General features: G+C 38.5%; 1 protein-coding gene across 1 annotated transcript in view; it reads left to right on the forward strand.

Annotated features, from left to right (window-relative positions):
• SCAF4 (SR-related CTD associated factor 4) overlaps nt 1-17057 on the forward strand; it is a 74526-nt gene extending 57469 nt beyond the window's left edge. The window contains 6 exon segments of the mRNA XM_030579248.1: nt 4354-4528; nt 4671-4751; nt 4874-5065; nt 15516-15743; nt 15746-16255; nt 16258-17057. Coding sequence (XP_030435108.1) covers nt 4354-4528; nt 4671-4751; nt 4874-5065; nt 15516-15743; nt 15746-16255; nt 16258-16349 — 1278 coding nt within the window. The 3' untranslated portion in view covers nt 16350-17057.
• Nucleotides 17058-19258: the final 2201 nt, after the last annotated feature.

Genomic DNA, 19258 nt, shown 5'->3' on the forward strand with positions numbered 1-19258 from the left:
TCTTGAATTAATCATAGAGATGGGAGAGTGGGGGAAAGAGAAGTCACAGAGTATCTCAGGTAGTGTTTAGCCTTTTTTTATTCTGGTATGCCTGTCTGCTGACTGGTAACCCTGGCAATGTGTCACACACATAATCTTCTTTCCCACATCCAGCTTCTACCTGATACCAACTACTTGAATCTTTTTTTTTTCTTTTTTCTTTTTTTTTTTACAAAAAAAAGGCATTGCAACTTCAGCCTAGTTTTACCTTCCAGCTGAGCACACCTTAGCAAAAAGCAACTGGTCTGATCCTAGCTGCTGAACTAAGTCTCAATGATAGTAACAAAAATCACAGAAGATGGAGATGAGGTATATGTGACGGGTTGGGTCACAGAAACCCCCATTGGGAACTGTCAACTGATGTGCCAAGACTGCTTCTGCCCCTGCTTTCCCTGTCAGCTCAGGACTCCAGCACCCTGTCTTATTGAGCCAGACACATCCATCTGCTCCAAAGCCAACCCAGGGTCTGAATTACATGCCCCAAAGCTGCAGACCTAACTGAAAGCAGCCCACAGAAGTGTTCCTGTCTTTAACACTCAGATGCCCACTCCCAATGGGGTCTAAACCCCAAATAAATCCATTTTACCTTGTATAAAGCTTATACAGTTTAAACTCCATAAATTGTTAACCCACTATAACACTTGAGGGAGATATGCACAGCTGTTTGCCCCTCCCCCCCCCCAAGGTTAATACATACTCTGGGTTAATTAATAAGTAAAAAGTGATTTTTATTAAACACAGAAAGTAGGATTAAAGTGGTTCCAAGTAATAGACAAAACAAAGTGATTACCAAGCAAAATAAATAGAACACGCAGTCATGTCTAGAAACTGAATACAGATAAAAACCTCACCCCGTAAGCTTCCTTTTACAGACTAGTCTCCTTCTAGCCTGGTCCAGCAAATACTCACACCTCCTGTAGTTACTGTCCTTTGTTCCAGTCCCTTTCAGGTATCCTGGGGTGGAGAGGCTCTCTCTTTAGCAGCTGAAGACAAAATGGAGGGGTGTCCCAGGGGTTTAAATAGACTTTCTCTTGTGAGTGGAGACCCCCCCTCACTCTTATGCAAAGTCCAGCTCTAAGTATGGAGTTTTGGAGTTACATGGGCAATCACATGTCCATGGATGACTGAGTTTCTTACCAGCCAAGCCACATTCCTGGGAAGGCTCCGATGTGGATTAGCATCTCCAAGTTCATTGTTGGCTTGTGTCCTTCTTCCCAGAGCCACGTAGTCTGCAGTGATCAGCTCAAGGTCATTTTTGGTGGTATCACCAATGCCCATGTGGATAAATAGGAAGGTGTAGTGGTCCAAGGCCTTGATGTGTCTCGGCAGACTCTGTCAAATTCTGAATTCAGATTCCAGACAAGCAGCACACTTCTCGGATTCCCAGTCCAGGTGGCTGATGAATGTTTCCATCCCCTTAGGAGAGAGGCCCTGACCACCCACCACCTTTCTCCACCACTTGGGAATGATAGTAGTGGAACCCCCATTCCTAAGACAATGCATCCACCATGCCTTCCAGTCAACAGGGGTCTCCTTCTGATCCATTCCCTCAGATTACTCAAAGGCATTCTCAGCAGTGGTACCTGTACCGAGAACTTGAAAATGGTTTGCTTATCTTTGTGTTGGAAGTATACCAGCTCCCATCCTCACTGCTCTTCAGTCCCCCCTGGACTGCCTTCAATGATTCTTTGGAATGCTGTGCCCACAGTACCAATCCTGACTTTTATTCCGGAAGCTTTGGTCCAATAAAAGCTACTGCATGAGTTTTCTTAACCAGATTGGTTTAACCTTTCAATCTGTCAGTTTATCACAAGAGTGCATTAGCTTGTTCCATATGCTGTTTATAAACTAACATTCCGTGCTATTATTGACTTAAAAGTATAAAATACAGCCCTTGTAGAATTTGAACAAAAATCAGTGTTTTCGATACTTCACTGAGTTAGCCTTTGAGTACTTCACTAAAAGTTTAGAAAAGATCCATTGTTATGGTGCAGTAATGCTGCTTCTTTGAGGAGTATCCCTATAGGTTCTCTGTTTCAGGTGTGCGTGCCCTGCATACGCCTTCGATCCGAGACTTTCATTAGCTATGTCATTTCAGCCCGTGCATGCCCCTACACAACCTCCATGCGCCACACCCCCAAGGCTATGAAGGGCTGCCTGGGTGAACTACCTCACTTCCTTTTCAACTGCCTTGGCCTGAGATGAAGCGTTAGTATGTCATCTTGAGCGTGCCTTGGCTGTTTTTTTTCTCTTTAGTTTTTTAGTTAGTTAGATTAGCTTAGTTTAGTAATTGAAAGGATTAGTTTTGTTCCTCTGTCCTCCCTCTGGAGAGACTTCCTTTCCTTGGAAGGGCATGCTGGGCTCACCAGGATTCAAAGTGTGCTTCCCTTGCTGGGAAGCCATCCCTGTTAGTGATCTGACAGTCACTGTAACAGTGGATGCATCCCTGTTGGGAGGGAGAGCTCCAAGGCAGATGGTCACTTCAAGAAACCAGTCTTCACATTAACCTATTCGAACTCAGGACAGTCAGGAGTTCCTGCCTTTATTTTCTGCCTCTCAGCAGGGACAAGTCAATCTGTATCATGCAACATACAAGCAGGAATGAGATCTCCCTTCTTCTATGCGCTAAAGCAATACAGATTATAAAAAGGCAGCTAGGTCGTGAACCTAGGGAGCAATGAACAGAGAAGAAGCAAACACAGGAGTTTGCCTGGAAGTTCTCCTAGGGAGAGCGCACAGAGTTTTTGTCTTTCAGGCTTCCAAAAACATAAAAACATGGTCTGAAGAGGCTCTTGATATATTACAAGGAAGAAAATACAGGTGTGAGGTGTCAGCTATTGTGACCTGCACAGGATATGTTTGGTTTTCTCCTGGAGGACAGAAGCGACTTCATCTGTATAAGTGTATGCAAGTCTCCCTACTGGAAGAAATGGTTAAATGACTAGAGGCCCAAGTATTGATCCTGCTTTCTTTGAAGCAGATTCTTTGCCTTTTTCCATTCCTTTCTAGGAAGTGGATACCACCCAAAAATCAACCATTGGTCAGTAACTACATGTAGTCTTCCAAATGACCCATTAGAGATCTTTTTAGGTCTCTCAATTAATGAGGCAGTCTTTTTAAAACTTAACTCTTCAGTATGTTTTAGTGGTATCATGGCTATTACTATTGGGAATTGGGAGAAGAAAATGCTCTCCTGTTATTACTTGGTGTAATACACTGAGAAAGTTTTGTTTCGCTTATGTGTGGGATATAGTTCTATTAGAGAAATTAATGCATAAAATTAAAACTCAACAAAGAGGACAAACACCTATCATATCATATGTAAACATCAGAAGTCCTTTATTTTAATTTTCAGATAAGATACATTAACCAGGTGTAAAACCACCACACTTACCTTTTATAGTAATAAATGAGGATGTTGATTTTACATGAAATTTTTCCCAGTAAAAAGGTCCATGTACACTAGCAGGAAATACAGAAAACTCTCATAACACCTTATGAAAACTGACTGATGACTGTATCGAAGAATATAACAAAAACAATACACACAGCAGGAAGGAAATGTAAATTAAAACTAACTTTATAACATTTTAAAATAGGAAATATTATGTTGTCATATTTCAGGCATAGTCCCAAACTTTAAATAAAAATAAATTAAAGTCTGCTCTGAAAACAAAGTTAAATTTTAAAAAAAAAATTATGAGAATGGTGGGATAGGGTTGTATGTTCCTCTCAATCTCCATATCAAATTTGCTTATTTTATGGCAAAAGACACCATCTTTGATAGATAGCTCATGCAAACTCAGCCTAGGATCTGAGAGTGGAGCTGAGGTCTTCCCTTCTTGTGCAATTGCCCTGTTTTATTTCATTTTCTCTGAAGCACCTGGTATTGGTCACTGTCGGAAGACAGGATGCTGTAGTAGATGGACCGTTGATGTGACTCAGTATGGTTGTTCTTATGTTCTAAGGAATACGTTCAGTTAAATCAAGAGCTATCATGGGGTCTCCAGTGCTTTTAGGAGTGAAAAGTACCTTTTTTGGCTACTCAGATGCAATGGAATCCGTGACCAAATCGTATCCTTATTTATAAGGTGCCATTTTTATCTAGTCACTTTTCAGAGCAGAACTGCAATTTAATGTGATGGTGTTTTGTGTGTTCGCCAGTATTTGAGTAAAATCATAGCCATCTGTGATCAGTTTCAGTTTTGACAGTAAATTTGTTACTTTGTCTTGTCTAACAAAGTAAGCGCAGCAGACTATTTCTCACCAAATGCATGTGGTTTTGAGGCTAACTCTTCCTTCCTTCCTCTGTAGGTTCCACCACATCCATCGGTTCCACCACATCCATCAGGTCCTCCTGTAGTTGGTGCACTTCAGCCTCCTACTTTCACGGCTCCTTTAGGGATCCCTCCTCCTGGGTTTGGCCCTGGTGTACCACCACCACCTCCATTTTTGCGACCTGGATTCAATCCAATGCATTTGCCCCCAGGTATATGAAGTACTTCCAGAGAATATACTTTGATTTAAACTTATAACCATTTAAAGTGTCTGCAGTAAAACTGCAGAATTAAAATATGATCTTAAAAGTACATAGTGTTAAAATTTGTCAATTTTTGTGTTTGTTCATATAGGTTTTCTTCCTCCTGGACCGCCACCTCCTATAACCCCTCCAGTATCTGTTCCTCACACTCCAGGAATAAGCATCCCAAATTGTAAGTGTGTGTGTGTGTGTGTGTGTGTACATTTGATTAAGGGGACTGTAGAGAGAAGGAATTAGGTGTATGCAGGAAAAATAACATCTAACTTTTCATATATTAATGTAATTGTTCCTCAGCTACTGTGGCTGGCATAAATGAAGACACTACAAAAGACTTATCTATTGGAAATCCCATTCCAACTGTGGTTTCTGGATCGAGAGGGAATGCTGAAACTAGTGATGGATCCAAAATATTTGGAACCGGTCCACCACCTGTAGCACCCACTAACATACCTCCTCCACCTGTCACCCAACCTATTCCACTTCTTGGTAAGTTCATTTTTCATTGTTTGCATATTTTTCAATTTATGCTCAGTTTATTTCAGAATCAGGGCTTTTTTAAAAGCAAACTAGGATATTTATGCTTCTTGTTACCTATTTAAAATTTATGGGAAACTAACACAGTTCAGAGCAAGCTGTGTACTGAAAGTTCTGTCTTGTCTATGTATGGCCAGTACTGGCCTTTTTATTCATTTGGCTTGGTCTAGAACAAGCATTTAAACTTTAAAATTTGTCTTCTGTTTCCTCATAAATGAAGACCCTATATTGTTAATCTACTTCTAAATCTTGGATAAAGCTTAGGACTGACTGACTCAGTCTAATGTTTAGACTGTTCCAGCAAATATGTACACTCATCCAAATAAGACTTAATTTAGCAATTATCTTTATGACATCCTGGTTTTTGATCATATGACATGATCTGTGCTCTAAGCTTGAATTTTGTGTGCATGGAGGAAATTGTACACATCCATTGAAAGAATGCTATTTTCCTGAAAATAAATTTTAAAAAATCTGAACACTTGGTATATTATTTTTTGTCTACAAAAATGGTAATTTTATATATATTGTCTTGACCTAGTTCTGCTGTATGCAAAGCTTTAGTAACTGCCTGTGGTACATAATCTCTTAAGTATTAAATCTTATTAAATATTTACATTATAGGAGAAGAGATTTGAAAACATATTGGATTTGTACATACCAAAGTTGGTTTACTTTATTTTTATTTATTTTTTAATTGCATGTAAATACATGCAGATTATAAAGGCAGTTTCGTTTTCTACGGGTATATTAAGAATGTCTTTCATGTACCCCTTACTTGCTTCTACCAGTATGTGTCATTTCACTACATATGCACTCAAAAGTCTGCTCTAATTTTCATATTGATAAAAATAAAATAAAATACTAACATTGCAGCTAACCATCTTATAAATTTGGTTGTGGGAGTTTACAGAGAAGAGCTTGGCGTGAATGATATAAAAGGATAACATTATTTAGTATAGTGTCCAGAAATTTGCTGAGTGCGTTATAGAAGTAGAAGGACATGGAGCTTACCCTGAAAAATCTCATAGTGGACATGGTGGCCAAGATATTTAAAAGCAATTAGTGATTTATTTTTTTTGGAGGCCTCCACTTGAAGCTCAAAAATTGAGATAACTTTAAGAGACCTGATTTTCAGAAAGTGCTGAGCGCACACCCTCTGAAAATCAGGCTGCTTAAGGTGCCTCAAAGTGGACATTCAAAATCAGTGTTCACTTGTGAAAATCTAATCCAGTGTGACAAGTGGGGGATAACAAACTGTAGGGAAGGTGTGGCTTGAGAGGGGATGGTGGTTATAGTGATAAGATCACTTGGTTATTCGGTCAAGGCATGTGAACATCACAATGTCTCGATTTTTTTTTTTTAAATAACCGACTCTATAAAAAAAGTGTTGTTTTTTTTTCAAATCTGTTTGGTAATGGTACCATAATGTATAACCTAGAGCTTACTCAAAACAATTAAATTTATTAGAGTATTGTACAGTTTGCTGTTTGACTTTGTATGTAAGGGATTTTATTTAGTGAAGTAAAAACCAACTTTATGAAGGAAAATAAATTCAAGTGACATTGTCAGCTTTAAAAAAAAATCAAACATTTCTGAATCTTTTTAATTTCTGTGTTTACATGTGAAAGAGCTTAGAGAAATTGACTCTGAAAATTTTTGTCTCCGTTTTATCAGTTTGTTAACTTCATACATTAACAGTACTTTGCATACAGGAAAAACTGTGGTGCTGATTTTACAGTCAGATTAGTTTATTCCAACATTCTGAATATTTACTGAGTGGGGCAGAGGGAGAAGCATTTTTTTGAAAAGTGATTATAAAAGCCGAAATTTTCAAGCAGGCTTGTTTCAGGTACTATACCTGTCCCTACTTTGCCACTACTAAAAATGACTATTTCAAGTATAGGTGTCCCTTTTACGGTAGAGATTATATATACCAAGGAATTATGCAAGAGCATGCAGATGAGAGACAAAAAACATCACAGGACCAGTAGAAATAAATACATACAAAGAGATGCGTGCATTTTACAAATTAAAAGTCAGAAATTAACATCCTTGTTGTATTTACTAACTGAAAATCAACTGAAATTCTTGCACCCTTAAAAGGAATATTCAAAGTGCATTACCCCTAGAGCACGGACTCTGGGGCTGGAGCTACTGGCGCCAACGTTCCAATGTGCCGAGGGGTTGCTCACTGCTCAACTGTTGGTTCTGCCACAGGCCCTGCCCTCACTCCACCCCTTCCTTCCCCTGAGCCTGCCATGCCCTTCCCCTGCCTGCTTCCTGAGCCTTCTGCATGCTGCGGAACAGCTGATCGGAGGGACAGGGGAGGTACTGATCCAGGCTGCCAGTGGGTGGGAGGTCTGGGAGTGTGTGTGTGTGGTGGGGGGGGGAGCTGATTGGGGTCAGCTGACGTATTACTGTGGCTCTTTGGCAATGTACATTGGTAAATTCTGGCTCCTTCTCAGGCTCAGGTTGGCCATCCCTACCCTAGAGGGTTGAGTTCAGTATTGCTGTGTGAGAGAACCAGACTTGGTCTCTTGTTCACTAGACCTTCAAGAGACTGGATGGGAGGAAGAAATTGTTCTTCTGCACTTAGGATAGTAAAGTAGAGTGCCTTGCATAACTCTTCTGAATTATTATCAAAATGGGAAGGGTATTAGAAGATAATACAAGAGGCTGTAAACAGTCACCTGCAATTAGCTATCCATTGCCATGCAGAGAAGCAGGCAAGGGGCATCAAACACATTGGACAATAGAACCTTTCGTTCTTGAATATGGGGTGTAGCTATTTGGAATAGACCTCGAGAAATTCTATGTGAAGCCCTGTCCAGCTTCTCCTGGGCCACGAGGTGGGCCTTCAGAATTGAGAGAAGTGGGGAAGCAAATAGATGGAAAGATTTTCAGATCTTTCAAGAGCATCATGAAGGTCCGTCTGAGGAACTAGGGGTGATCTGGTAGGGGGAAGGAAGGGGAAAATGATCTTCAACGATGTGGACAACATAGAAGAACGTATCTCAGCCAGTGGAATATAAGGACAGAAGATTGTTCTGACAAGATGGTCATAAAAGTCTAACCCTAATAATCTTGCCTGGGAATACTTTAAATGTAATCTGTATAAAGTCAGGGTCTTTCTTCTAATATTTTTGTAAATTAAAATGAAGCTTATTTATCTGTTTGATTTACAAAAAACATGTATTATTAATATAGAGTTCTAAATGGATTAATTACTGTAAGCTTCTTTATGCTGTTTTGCAGTGATGTCATAGTTATTTTTGGTCTGTCGCTCCAGTCACCTCTCTAGTTCACATCTGCAGTATAGTTCCCTTCTCAACAGACAGTTTTGGTTCTGATTATCTTTATAGTCACATTGTATCTGAATTGTATGTACAATATTAATTCCTGAAAGGACCCTTTTGTACACTGTGAGTCTCCATAGTGATTTTTACTATCTGAAGATCTTTGGCCTTAATGTAATATTTAACCATATAGTTCATCTTCAGATGCACAGATTATTTCATGTAGAAGATACAAAAAAGTAGTCCTGAAAGAAAAATGATACACAGCTCTAATTCTAGTAGCAGTGTGTCATTGTACTGCTGTGTTCAAGTGCTGATAACTCAGCTTCAAAATGAAAAAATACATTTTTTGGTGTGATGTCTACATATGAGAGCAGTTTTTAATAATTTTTACAACCTATCACATTTAATATAATTCTCCAGTTTAAAACCCGCTTGACTCTTTAGCCAATACAGTGGCTAAATATTTCCACCTTTTCAAAAGATCTTTTTTGGAATGCAACATCTAAAGCACTGTTTATTTCCTCAACATTAAGTGAAGTTTTACAGCCATGTCAGGGTGGCTTTAATTCAATGGATGCTCTTGATCACATCTACTTTCATGATAGTATTCTCAATCTGAGCAAGTCTGTAGAAACACAACTTCACTTTGCTGTTTTTTGGTCTCATCCAAACTGCTCATAACATAACTTGGGATGTGATGTCATAAGTTCCCATACGCAAAGCAGATTTTTAGATCCCTCCAGAGATCCTTGATCTGCCTCCTGCAAGAAGTGGTGGTCTTGACTCACTGAGTGGTACTTATTATTGAACAAATACCCTAGCTTTAGTAGGCATGTCACTATTGAACATATGTTTGAGATGGATGTTAAAAGGCTCTGACCTGGCTTTTTTTATGCTAATCGAGATACTGTCACATTTGGTATAAGTAGAAATGTTCTGGTGACCATCAAAATTCCAACTCTGGCACTTGCATTCTACCCTAAAACAAATTGCTTCCTGTTTCCATTGGATTTGCTATAATCAACTTCCTGATAATAAAAAATTTGTGGTGCATATCTCTTCTCTCACCCTCTGCCATCCTTCAGTGAGGTGTCTGCATGTTAGTGTAATCTATGTTAATAGAGAAAAATGAAGTAAAACACTGTGAGAAAAGATGACACTATTTTGAGCTAAATAGAAGCAGTAAATGTGTATTACAGAGTGGCAATTAGGAAAGGAAGTTCATGGACTATTTTTAAAATTTACACTGTGCTAGTGACATAACTGTACTGCTAGACTTTTTTTGTGATAACTCGTTATAAAAATACAATAAACATTTTATTTTCTCCCTTAATGTAGTAGCAATACCAACTCTCAAGACAAGTGACCAAATGAGAAGTATAGTAGAATAATAGAATATCAGGGTTGGAAGAGACCTCAGGAGCTTGTCTAGTCCAACCCCCTGCTCAAAGCAGGACCAACACCAACTAAATCATTTCAGCCAGGGCTTTGTCAAGCCAGGCCTTAAAAACCTGTAAGGATGGAGATTCCATCACCTCCCTAGGTAACTCATTCCAGTAAAGGAGGGCGAGCTCTCAAACACCATTTTGTAATTGAACTCTACCTTAAATCAGTCATGTGACATGCTTTGATTTCACTAACAATGTTTTATAAAATCAATAACGTATTTTATATATTGGTAGCCAAAGCTTGATATGATAACCAAGTTTTTAAAAAATGAAGCCTGAAGTTAGACTCTCAAGTTTTGTATTTGGGAACTTAAATAATACCATAATTTTCAAAAGTGCTGAACATTCAGCAACTTCTGTTGGCTTCTGGGGAAGCTGTTGAGTGCTTGGCACTACAGAAAATCAGATCAAATTTTTGGTGCCTAAATACGGATTTACAGCCTAAATTTAGACATGCAGGCTTCTTTTAATCTTGGCCTGCGTTAATGGATACGATAGAAAACTGAGAGAAACAACATTTCTTGGTTCAGACATGGACTCAATCTTAAAAACACAAGAAGCTATGTCAAGTGAAATTGTGCATAAAATTATAATGAAGGAAATAGTGATGTTGGAGGAAATGACTGTTTAACATTTAGAAATTTTTACTGTGCAGCACCATTTTCAAGGATTTCATGACAGTATTTAACTTTCCAATTTTATGGGGAGCAGTGTTAAAATCTTACCAGAGATTTACAGTGCAAAATCTGAGAGTTGTTGGAAATTAACATCTAAAAATCTTAGCAATAGCCTCCATCTTAAACATTTGCCCTGCTCATGGTCTACCAATGTCCCATGGCACTACAGCAATTTTGAATCTCAATATTTGTATGTCACCCCAACAGATCTCCAGAAGAGGGTGTGTTTTGGAGCAAAAATGAATAAAGTTACACTGGATTTTGGACTGAATATTGTCCAGAGTTTGTTTTTTCACACAAATGTAATATTTTTCAGCTACTTCAGAGTTACAAATGCTAAACCTACCAAAAAGAAACGTGGATTTGTAAAAATTGCTAGGAGGAGATGAACAGAAGTGGAATTATATTGGCCTAGAAATCTAGCTGTATCATTCATTATAAGTATATTAAACTGAATGTATTAACTGTTCTAGTATATTATACCTGACAATCCATGGACTAAAGCTCTTATACAAAACAAGGCTATTACAGCATTTTGAGGCTGTCATAAACAGATAGCTAAGGGTTAATGTCTCTTTCACCTGGAAAGAAGTAATCTGAACCACCTGACCAGAGGACCAATCAGGAAACAGGATTTTTTTCAACTCTGGGTGGAGGGAATTGTGTGTCTGAGTTCTTTGTCTTCTGCCTGTATGCTCTCTCGGATGAGAAGTTTTTCTATTTCCTGCTTTCTAATCTTCTGTTTCCCAGTTGTGAGTACCAAAGATCAAATAAGGATTTATATGTTCTTTTGTATTTACATGTCTATAATTGCTGAAGTGCTTTGATTTGTATTCTTTTTGAATAAGGCTGTTTATTCATATTTCTTCTAACAATTGACCCTGTATTTGTCACCTTAATACAGAGAGACCATTTGTATGTATTTTTCTTTCTTTTTATATAAAGCTTTCTTTTTAAGACCTGTTGGAGTTTTTCTTTAGTGGGGAACTTCAGGGAATTGGGTCTGCAGCTCACCAGGGAATTGGTGGAAGGAAGAAATCGGGAGGTCTGTGTGTGTTAGACTTACTAGCCTGATTTGCATTCCCTCTGGGTGAAGAGGAAAGTGCTTTTGTTTCCAGGACTGAAATTACAGAGGGTGGACTCCCTCTGCTTAGATTCACGGAGGTTGCTTCTGTGTATCTCTCCAGGAGCACCTGGAGGGGGGAAGGGAAAGATTTATTTCCCTTTGTTGTGAGACTCAAGGGTTTGGGTCTTGGGGTCCCCAGGGAAAGGTTTCGGGGGGACCAGAGTGCCCCAAAACACTCTAAGTTTTTGGGTGGTGGCAGCAGTACCAGGTCCAAGCTGGTAACTAAGCTTGGAGGTTTTTCATGCTAACCCCCATATTTTGGACGCTAAGGTCCAAATCTGGGACTAGGTTATATGACAGAGGCATAGCTCATCTATGAATGAAGTTGAGTATCACAATAGCAGCTTTTGATACGTGTAATGCTACTTCACTGAGGCAACATCCATGTTTTGTGTTGAAAATGGTTGAAGAACATATTTCAAATACACTTTATTGCTGAGCTCTTTGTGTTGTACACTTTTAAAAGCTCCTATCACCTTAGCATATATTGCTGGTAAAAGCTGTGGAGGTGATTAATATTTTTATCCATATGTGTTGCATGAATGAAACCTGACTCCTCACATATTCCTCATATAATAATGGCAATTAATGTCTGTTATGAGTACATGCCATGTTCTAGGTAAGAGGTGCAGAATGAAGCATGTAGTTAACCCATCTGGAAAGTTATAAATGGCTATATGTAATTTAAAACCAATTATTAACAAAAAATTTACAATAAATGTGTGTGGTTGAGATGTGATTTTTTTCACCATAGTCATGGATAGGCAAGTAGATCTTCTTCCAGGGCAGGTACATTTTCATGACTACTCTACACAATTGCTGGTGGACACTTCTTAGAGTGGGTGGGGTTTTTTTTTTGTTTGTTAACTCACATGTTGCTTACAAGGTCAGATGTCTTTAGCGGGAGCTTTGGTGCTGCTTTTCACATTTGATGATAAACAGTTTGACACTGAAATCCTGTTTCTGCCCTAGAAAATTACAAAGTAAATTATACCAAAAGTTGCATGTACAATCAAAGTAGCGTTTAGTTTTTATTTAGCACTTGTCAGTAAACTTAGATATGTAATTTATGGACTTTGGGCTAAGAGTATAACTAGTCTAATGCTTGAGTCAATTCAGTAAAGAAATTATATAGCCTGACCTTGTATGGTGCAAGGCTAAAACATCCGAGATGCTTCACTTACAGTGAAATCTATTCAGCTACTCTGGGAGAAAGGAATTTGCTGACTGTTTTATTTTCTTACACTGTGAGAAGACTGGGGGTGGGATAGACACCACTGCATTTTCAGTGTGCGGAGGAGGAGAAATTAATGAGCAACCAAGACTTCAAAAATGGAATTAAAATTTTTGTCATATTAACGTTTCTAATGTTTGTTTCAATGTACTCTCATTGTCCTATGCCAAATATAAACGCAAGGCATCTACCTGCCTTTTTAAACTCATTACATCACAGATTTAGGTGTTTTTTTGTCACATTTATTCTCTATGCAGTAACTTCACCTCACAATATAAACAACTAACCATAGACTACACAGACGCTGGTTTTATGGCTCATTACAGTAATTTGTAGTACACACTACTGTCTGCTAACCCTGAATTGCACACTTCATTTTAAGTGGTCCTGAAGAAGAGCCCAGTGAAACTCAAAAGCTTGTCCCTTCTACCAACAGAAGTTGGTCCAATAAAAGATATTACCTCACCTACTTTGACTCTCAGGCATTCTTTGACATTTAAGAAGAATAAAATGTGTATTAGCATGTATTGACTATGTGCTGAGCATTGTACAAATATGAGAAAGTGGAGTCTCATGAGCTTAGTTGGTCCACAGAAACAGTAAACCAGATCATAATAGGCACAATTACAAGAATGGTATGGTGAAGAGATTATCAAAATACCCTTCTTTGGGAGACAAAAAAAAACCCACAACTCAAGCTAGATTTTACTGATGGATTCTTTATCAAGAATGTCACGGTATCGAACTCGGTAGTTAAAGTATCTGGTTGGAGAGGAAGGCAACAAGATGGATGACCGTACCATGGACCAGTACAACAGCCAGCTTCTTTATCATTCCTGCCAGTAGACTCTTGCTATCTAGAGCCTTTAATATCCATGCTATAAGCAAGGAAGATACCATAGTGCTAGGTTCAGAGATGGATGACCCTAGTCCCAAGGAATTTAATCTAAATTTAGTTAAACTGGAAACAAGACGGGGTACTATGAGATGAGAGATTGTTCTTGGGAAAGCATTACACTCTACTGATCATTAAACATGTCATGTTTACCTGTGGGAGAGGACTATATATAGTCAGATTCACATTGAATTGAGTCGATACTGTAGCTGAAATGGAGTTCAGGGATGTGAAATGGGGGAGAGGTCACTTGATGTGGTCTTTTTCCCTCTGCTCACAACAATGGCTTTAAAATTCAGGCCTTCTGTAGTGGTACTCTTAAGTAATTTAAAAATATAATACGTGGCTTCTGGTTCTTTGTCTCCCCTGGAAGAGCAGTCTCAAAATGTCTATAAGTTGCATTGTTAGCTTTATGTTCACTTAGTCTAAGTTTCCTGCGACTGTTTTTATGAATAAAACCTCTTATCTTCATGATAAAAGTTTAAAACAAAATGAGACAGTTTAAGATCAATTTACATGTGTTATGCTGAATGAAATCCTGCCAGTATTCTGGTTAAAGTTGAGTCCTGGAGATTGCTTCCCTTGAAATAAAAAAACATTTGTAAAATGGCCACTGCATGTGTGTATCAGTTTCTAGCTGGAAAGAAGTATTTTCAGGACAAGCTTCTCAATGAGCAGAAAACAGAAATGACTGAAATAAGTCATAGGGCTGGGTTAGTAGATACACTATAAAAGCGAAATAACGGGCCAGCCATGTTATCAACTGTAAACAAATGGAACTGTGCAAGATAAATTCCCACCATACATGTTTTAAATACTTGGCTGTTACTGTTCTTGCAGTCTGCTCTTTGAGTTTTGGACTCCCAGATACGGAGCATATAGATGTAAACAAGCTCAGGACTGGGCCTGCTCTAGTGAGGTGTTCTCAAGTTTTATACTTTTTCCTTCTATCTGATCACAGCATTCAAATAGTGCCCAAATTTAAGAATGAAAAACAGTTGAGCGAGACTGCTATAAAGTAATTTAAAGGTTAAAATTTGGCTAACACCTGGCAGTTGTCACCTTTAAAGAACAAAGTAAAATGAGTTGTATTTAATCTCACCACCTGCCCAGGTTCCCGGTTCTGGCCACACCCCTATCTCAGGAAGTTATTTCGCACCTGCTGCCCCTCCCCATTCACTCAGACTCTGTCCCTCCTGCCTAAATTCTAATCCTAATTATTTTCAGTTGGGTAATAATTTAACTTTTTTCCTGCTACTTTAACTACACTTCACAGGTTGGATAGTGGGAAGGTGCTGCAGCAGTTGTGAAATATGTGGAATATAAATTGCTAGGAAGTTGGAGGTGTGGCCAGAGCAGTGCAGCAAGGTGGGGATAGACAGCCCACTTCAGGTCTCTCTCCTGCACAGTAGCAGCTGCCAGGCTTTGAAGGTAGACGACTGTATGAAAAACAAAAATACTATTTAGTATTAACTATTTTTAATGCAAATGTATCAACACAACCTCTGTTTAAAAATGGTGTTTTCTTTACAGTGTTCAGTATATGGCAGATGTGTATTTATGAGACAAACTACAAGGAGTAAATAAAATTTAAATACTATGCAAGCAGTTCTGATTTGTCCATGCTTCCTAACCCTACTGTTTTCCATGAGCTTTAAAGGAGTAACTTTCAGAAGAGACTCTGACTTTTTGTAACAGATTTACTTTTTTTGGTTTGCAGGTACTCAAGGGGTTACACCACCTGCTCCTGTGATCGGGCTACAGGCACCATCTACTGGCCTCCTTGGTGCACGGCCTGGTTTAATACCACTCCAGCGACCTCCAGGAATGCCACCACCTCATCTACAACGGTTTCCCTTGATGCCACCTCGGCACATGCCTCCTCATATGTTGCACAGAGGTCCACCTCCAGGACCAGGGAGCTTTGGAATGCCTCCACCACATGGAATGAAAACCCTTTTCCACCACCTGGTCACTTTGTCAGGCCTGGTGGGATACCGGGAGTTGGAGGACCAGGTGGGCCTGAAGATAATAGAGATGGGAGGCAGTTTAGGAATGATAGGCAGACATTCACTCCTAATAGAGACCAGGAAAGGTTTGGAAGGAGGTCTTTTGGAAACCGGGTAGAAAATGAGCGTGAGCGCTATGGTAACCGCAACGATGATAGAGATCATGAGCGACTTGGTAATCGCGAAAGGAGAGAATGGGGAAGAAGAAGCCCTGAACGTGATAGACATAGAGACTTGGAAGAGAGAAATAGACGGTCCAGTGGACACCGAGACAGAGAGAGAGATTCTGGAGATAGGGAGTCTCGTAGAGACAAGGAAGAAAATCGAGGAAAGGAAAAACCTGAGCTGACAGACAGGGCAGATGGTGACAAAAACCATGAATCTCATAGTGGCAAAGTGGAAAATGCAGACATTGTTTCAGAACTTAATAAAGGGGAGTCTGGACCTACAGGTGTAAACCTGATGAAGAGTTAACATCTGAGGCTACCTCATCTGTTGAGCAAGCCGAAAAGGATACTGGCTCAGTTGTAGAGGCTCCTCGCTAGAGACTGGAATTTTGTCAAAAACGTGACAGTGACATTTAATGGAGTGTAGAGCTTTAGAGTTGTACAGTACTGCTGTATTATATTTGCTTCTGCTATACCACAGCCCCTCAGTAGTTTGTGGGGAATTGTAAGCAATTTGATTGCTTCCCTTCTATTTAAAATAGCGTCAACATAACACAAAATACTGAAGATATGAATATTACCCATTTTTGCTGTAACTTTTTTAAAGTTTTGACTTTAAAAAGTTTACAAATCAGAAGTAGAAGTGCTTTCTATTTTTTTTTTTAATTTAAGAAAAGGTAACGGTGAAAGCTTCTCAAAACAATAGGGATGTGTTTTAATAAACTCTATTTTCGTAACAAACTTTAACGTGTGCTATTCTTCCTACACTGCACTGAAGTGGAAAAGGATTGTTCAACATCTTAAAGTTTGAACTGTTAATGCTGTACTGGAGTCTAAATTAGACTGTTTTGTTTATAATTGTTAAAAAGAAATACATCTGTTTGTGTAGCTATTCACAAAAGCAAATTTTTATTTGTAATAGTTTTGATTTTTAGATTGCTGCATTTTAATGATCTACTTGACCATACTAGGTAAAGGTTAGTGGTTTTAAAATGTTAGTTCGAAGAGGTAATTGTTTAAGTGTTTGCAATGCAATCAAGGTTTTATTTTTTCTCCAATTGGTTCTATAATAAATGTTGCCCTAATTAATCTTTAAAAATACTTACTGACAAAGCAGACCACTTCAGAAAGTCTGCTCTGCTTGTAATGTTATATTAAGATTGTATTTGGTGGGCTGGGGAAGCACCAGTTCACCATCTTTTGTACTTGTAATGCTTTTTTGGAAAGGGGGGGTGGGGGAGAAATCAGAGACACCAAATCACCAATTTAAAATGCTAACCTATATTTTTAAGTGGGGATGGGAAGTGGTGGTGGGGATATTCAAGGATTTTATAAAATGCTGTCTGTTCCTTCACACAAGTCTAGCCAGTTACTGTTTGTTTATATTAAAATTGCCTATCTCCTGTACTGTAACAAGAGGTAGGCTTAAACTTTTTGCCCATGTGGTGGTTTAACTATCAAACTAATGGAAGAATACACATTCCTGGGTTTGTGTAAGTTTAACTGTTCTTTCTCTGACAGATTTATTTTTTGTAAAAAACTATGAAAGAGCAAGTACTAATTTGAATAGCTCTTCTGCTGCAAACCATTTAGAGGCTGCCAACAGTAATCCTGAACCAAATCCCAAGAATTCTACTTCTGGAAGTTTTCTCCTTCATTACCCTGTGCACAAGAAAATGAGGCTTATGTTACACAGAGGTTCAACTGAAGCCTGTTATACTATAAAATGTAGTGGAAAAAAACCCTGTATGAATCTTGTCCATGTTTTTCCCCTGGGGCTAGATGTGCTCTGCATTTTAAAGTTGATTTTTTTCTTAAGTGAAGGGCAGCTGCTTTCTTACATCAATACTTTTTTCATAGCTGGGATTTTTTGGGAGGGAGGTAACAATAAGGGGAGGATATCAGGGGGAAGAGGACATATATTTTGTTCTTGCAGTAGCAGAATAAAGAGAAAAAAACTTTACATACTTGCAGTGAACTCAAATTCCATGTGTTAAAACTTGTGTATCCTTAATGTTTGTTCCATGGCAGGCCCCTGACCTAACCTTTTGTTAATATATATATATATAAACATATTTGAAGTTTAAAACTGTCTTAGCAACAACTGTCAATTCTATAAGGGACAGGGAGGTCTGAGTGGATACATTTATCAAAAGACATGGAAATAATCAATTATGTATTCTAAGTTACAAGTGTCACCCTACGCTTCCACCATCTCATTAGAAATCAGATTTTCAAACAGTCCATTTCTTACTGTTTGCAATGCCATTTCTTAATGGTGCCCTGTATATGAACTTTTTTTAAACATTAAAGGGTAATATGGTTTAACTTGTGTGCCAGTAACATTGTGAAATAGTGCATATTTTAGGCTAGCCTACTTTGATTAATATTTAACTGTCCAGTTAACCTTTGAAATCTCCCCTTAGGATGCCTGTAATCTGAGTTGCACTCAAATGAGTGCAACCAGGCATTGCTGAGGTGCTGAACTTTTTTCTTTTCATGAACTTAACTGGTGTAGGTCATCACATTGGAAAGGAGTATTTTGATAGGGTACTATCAGGCATAGGTTCCAATGGTATAAGAAAATTGTTTTGAAAGTAAATACCTGGCCCAGTTGTATAAAAGCCAGTTATTCTATAAGAAGTAGGTTAGCATGTAGTGAGTAGAACTAGTAGATGGTGTTATGCAAGTTCCCCTGATACCATGGATCAATCCACATCTGCAAACTGTACAGTGCTTAATACAGAGTTGACCTTTAGTAAGCCAATTTCAATTTTATAATTTAAAACAAAATTATCTTCAGTCCTGAAGTAAAATCAAACAGGCACATATCCAATGTTGATTTTAAAAGAAAGGGTTGTTGGGGGAAGATGGTGGTATTGGTACACCTTCTTTCAAAGGTTCAGGGCTCCTGTGGTTGAGTAATGCTAAAACCCTGAAACAACCCTCACTAGTATCAGTACTGCTGTTGTAGACAAGTCAATATCTAGAAGAGAATGGTAGAGTTCCATGGTATTGTTTCCTACCTCAAATGAAAGTATATGCATTTTCTACAGTTTCATTGCTATTCAAAGAACCATTCCATTTGTAATTAGTTACATGGGCATCTAGGTGGCTAGAAGTGCAACCACCTACTTCCACAGCTCACTTTATATATTCAAAATATGAAGGATTGTTGATCTTATTAAAATTCATTCTTGAGAAAGAAGTGTCTAAATAGTATACCCCAGGAATTACTAGGCCCTTTAAATACTTTGTTACTATAATATACACTAAATAAGTGACAC

The sequence above is a fragment of the Gopherus evgoodei genome, chromosome 1 (assembly GCF_007399415.2).
Source record: "Gopherus evgoodei ecotype Sinaloan lineage chromosome 1, rGopEvg1_v1.p, whole genome shotgun sequence".
Taxonomy (NCBI): domain Eukaryota; kingdom Metazoa; phylum Chordata; order Testudines; family Testudinidae; genus Gopherus; species Gopherus evgoodei.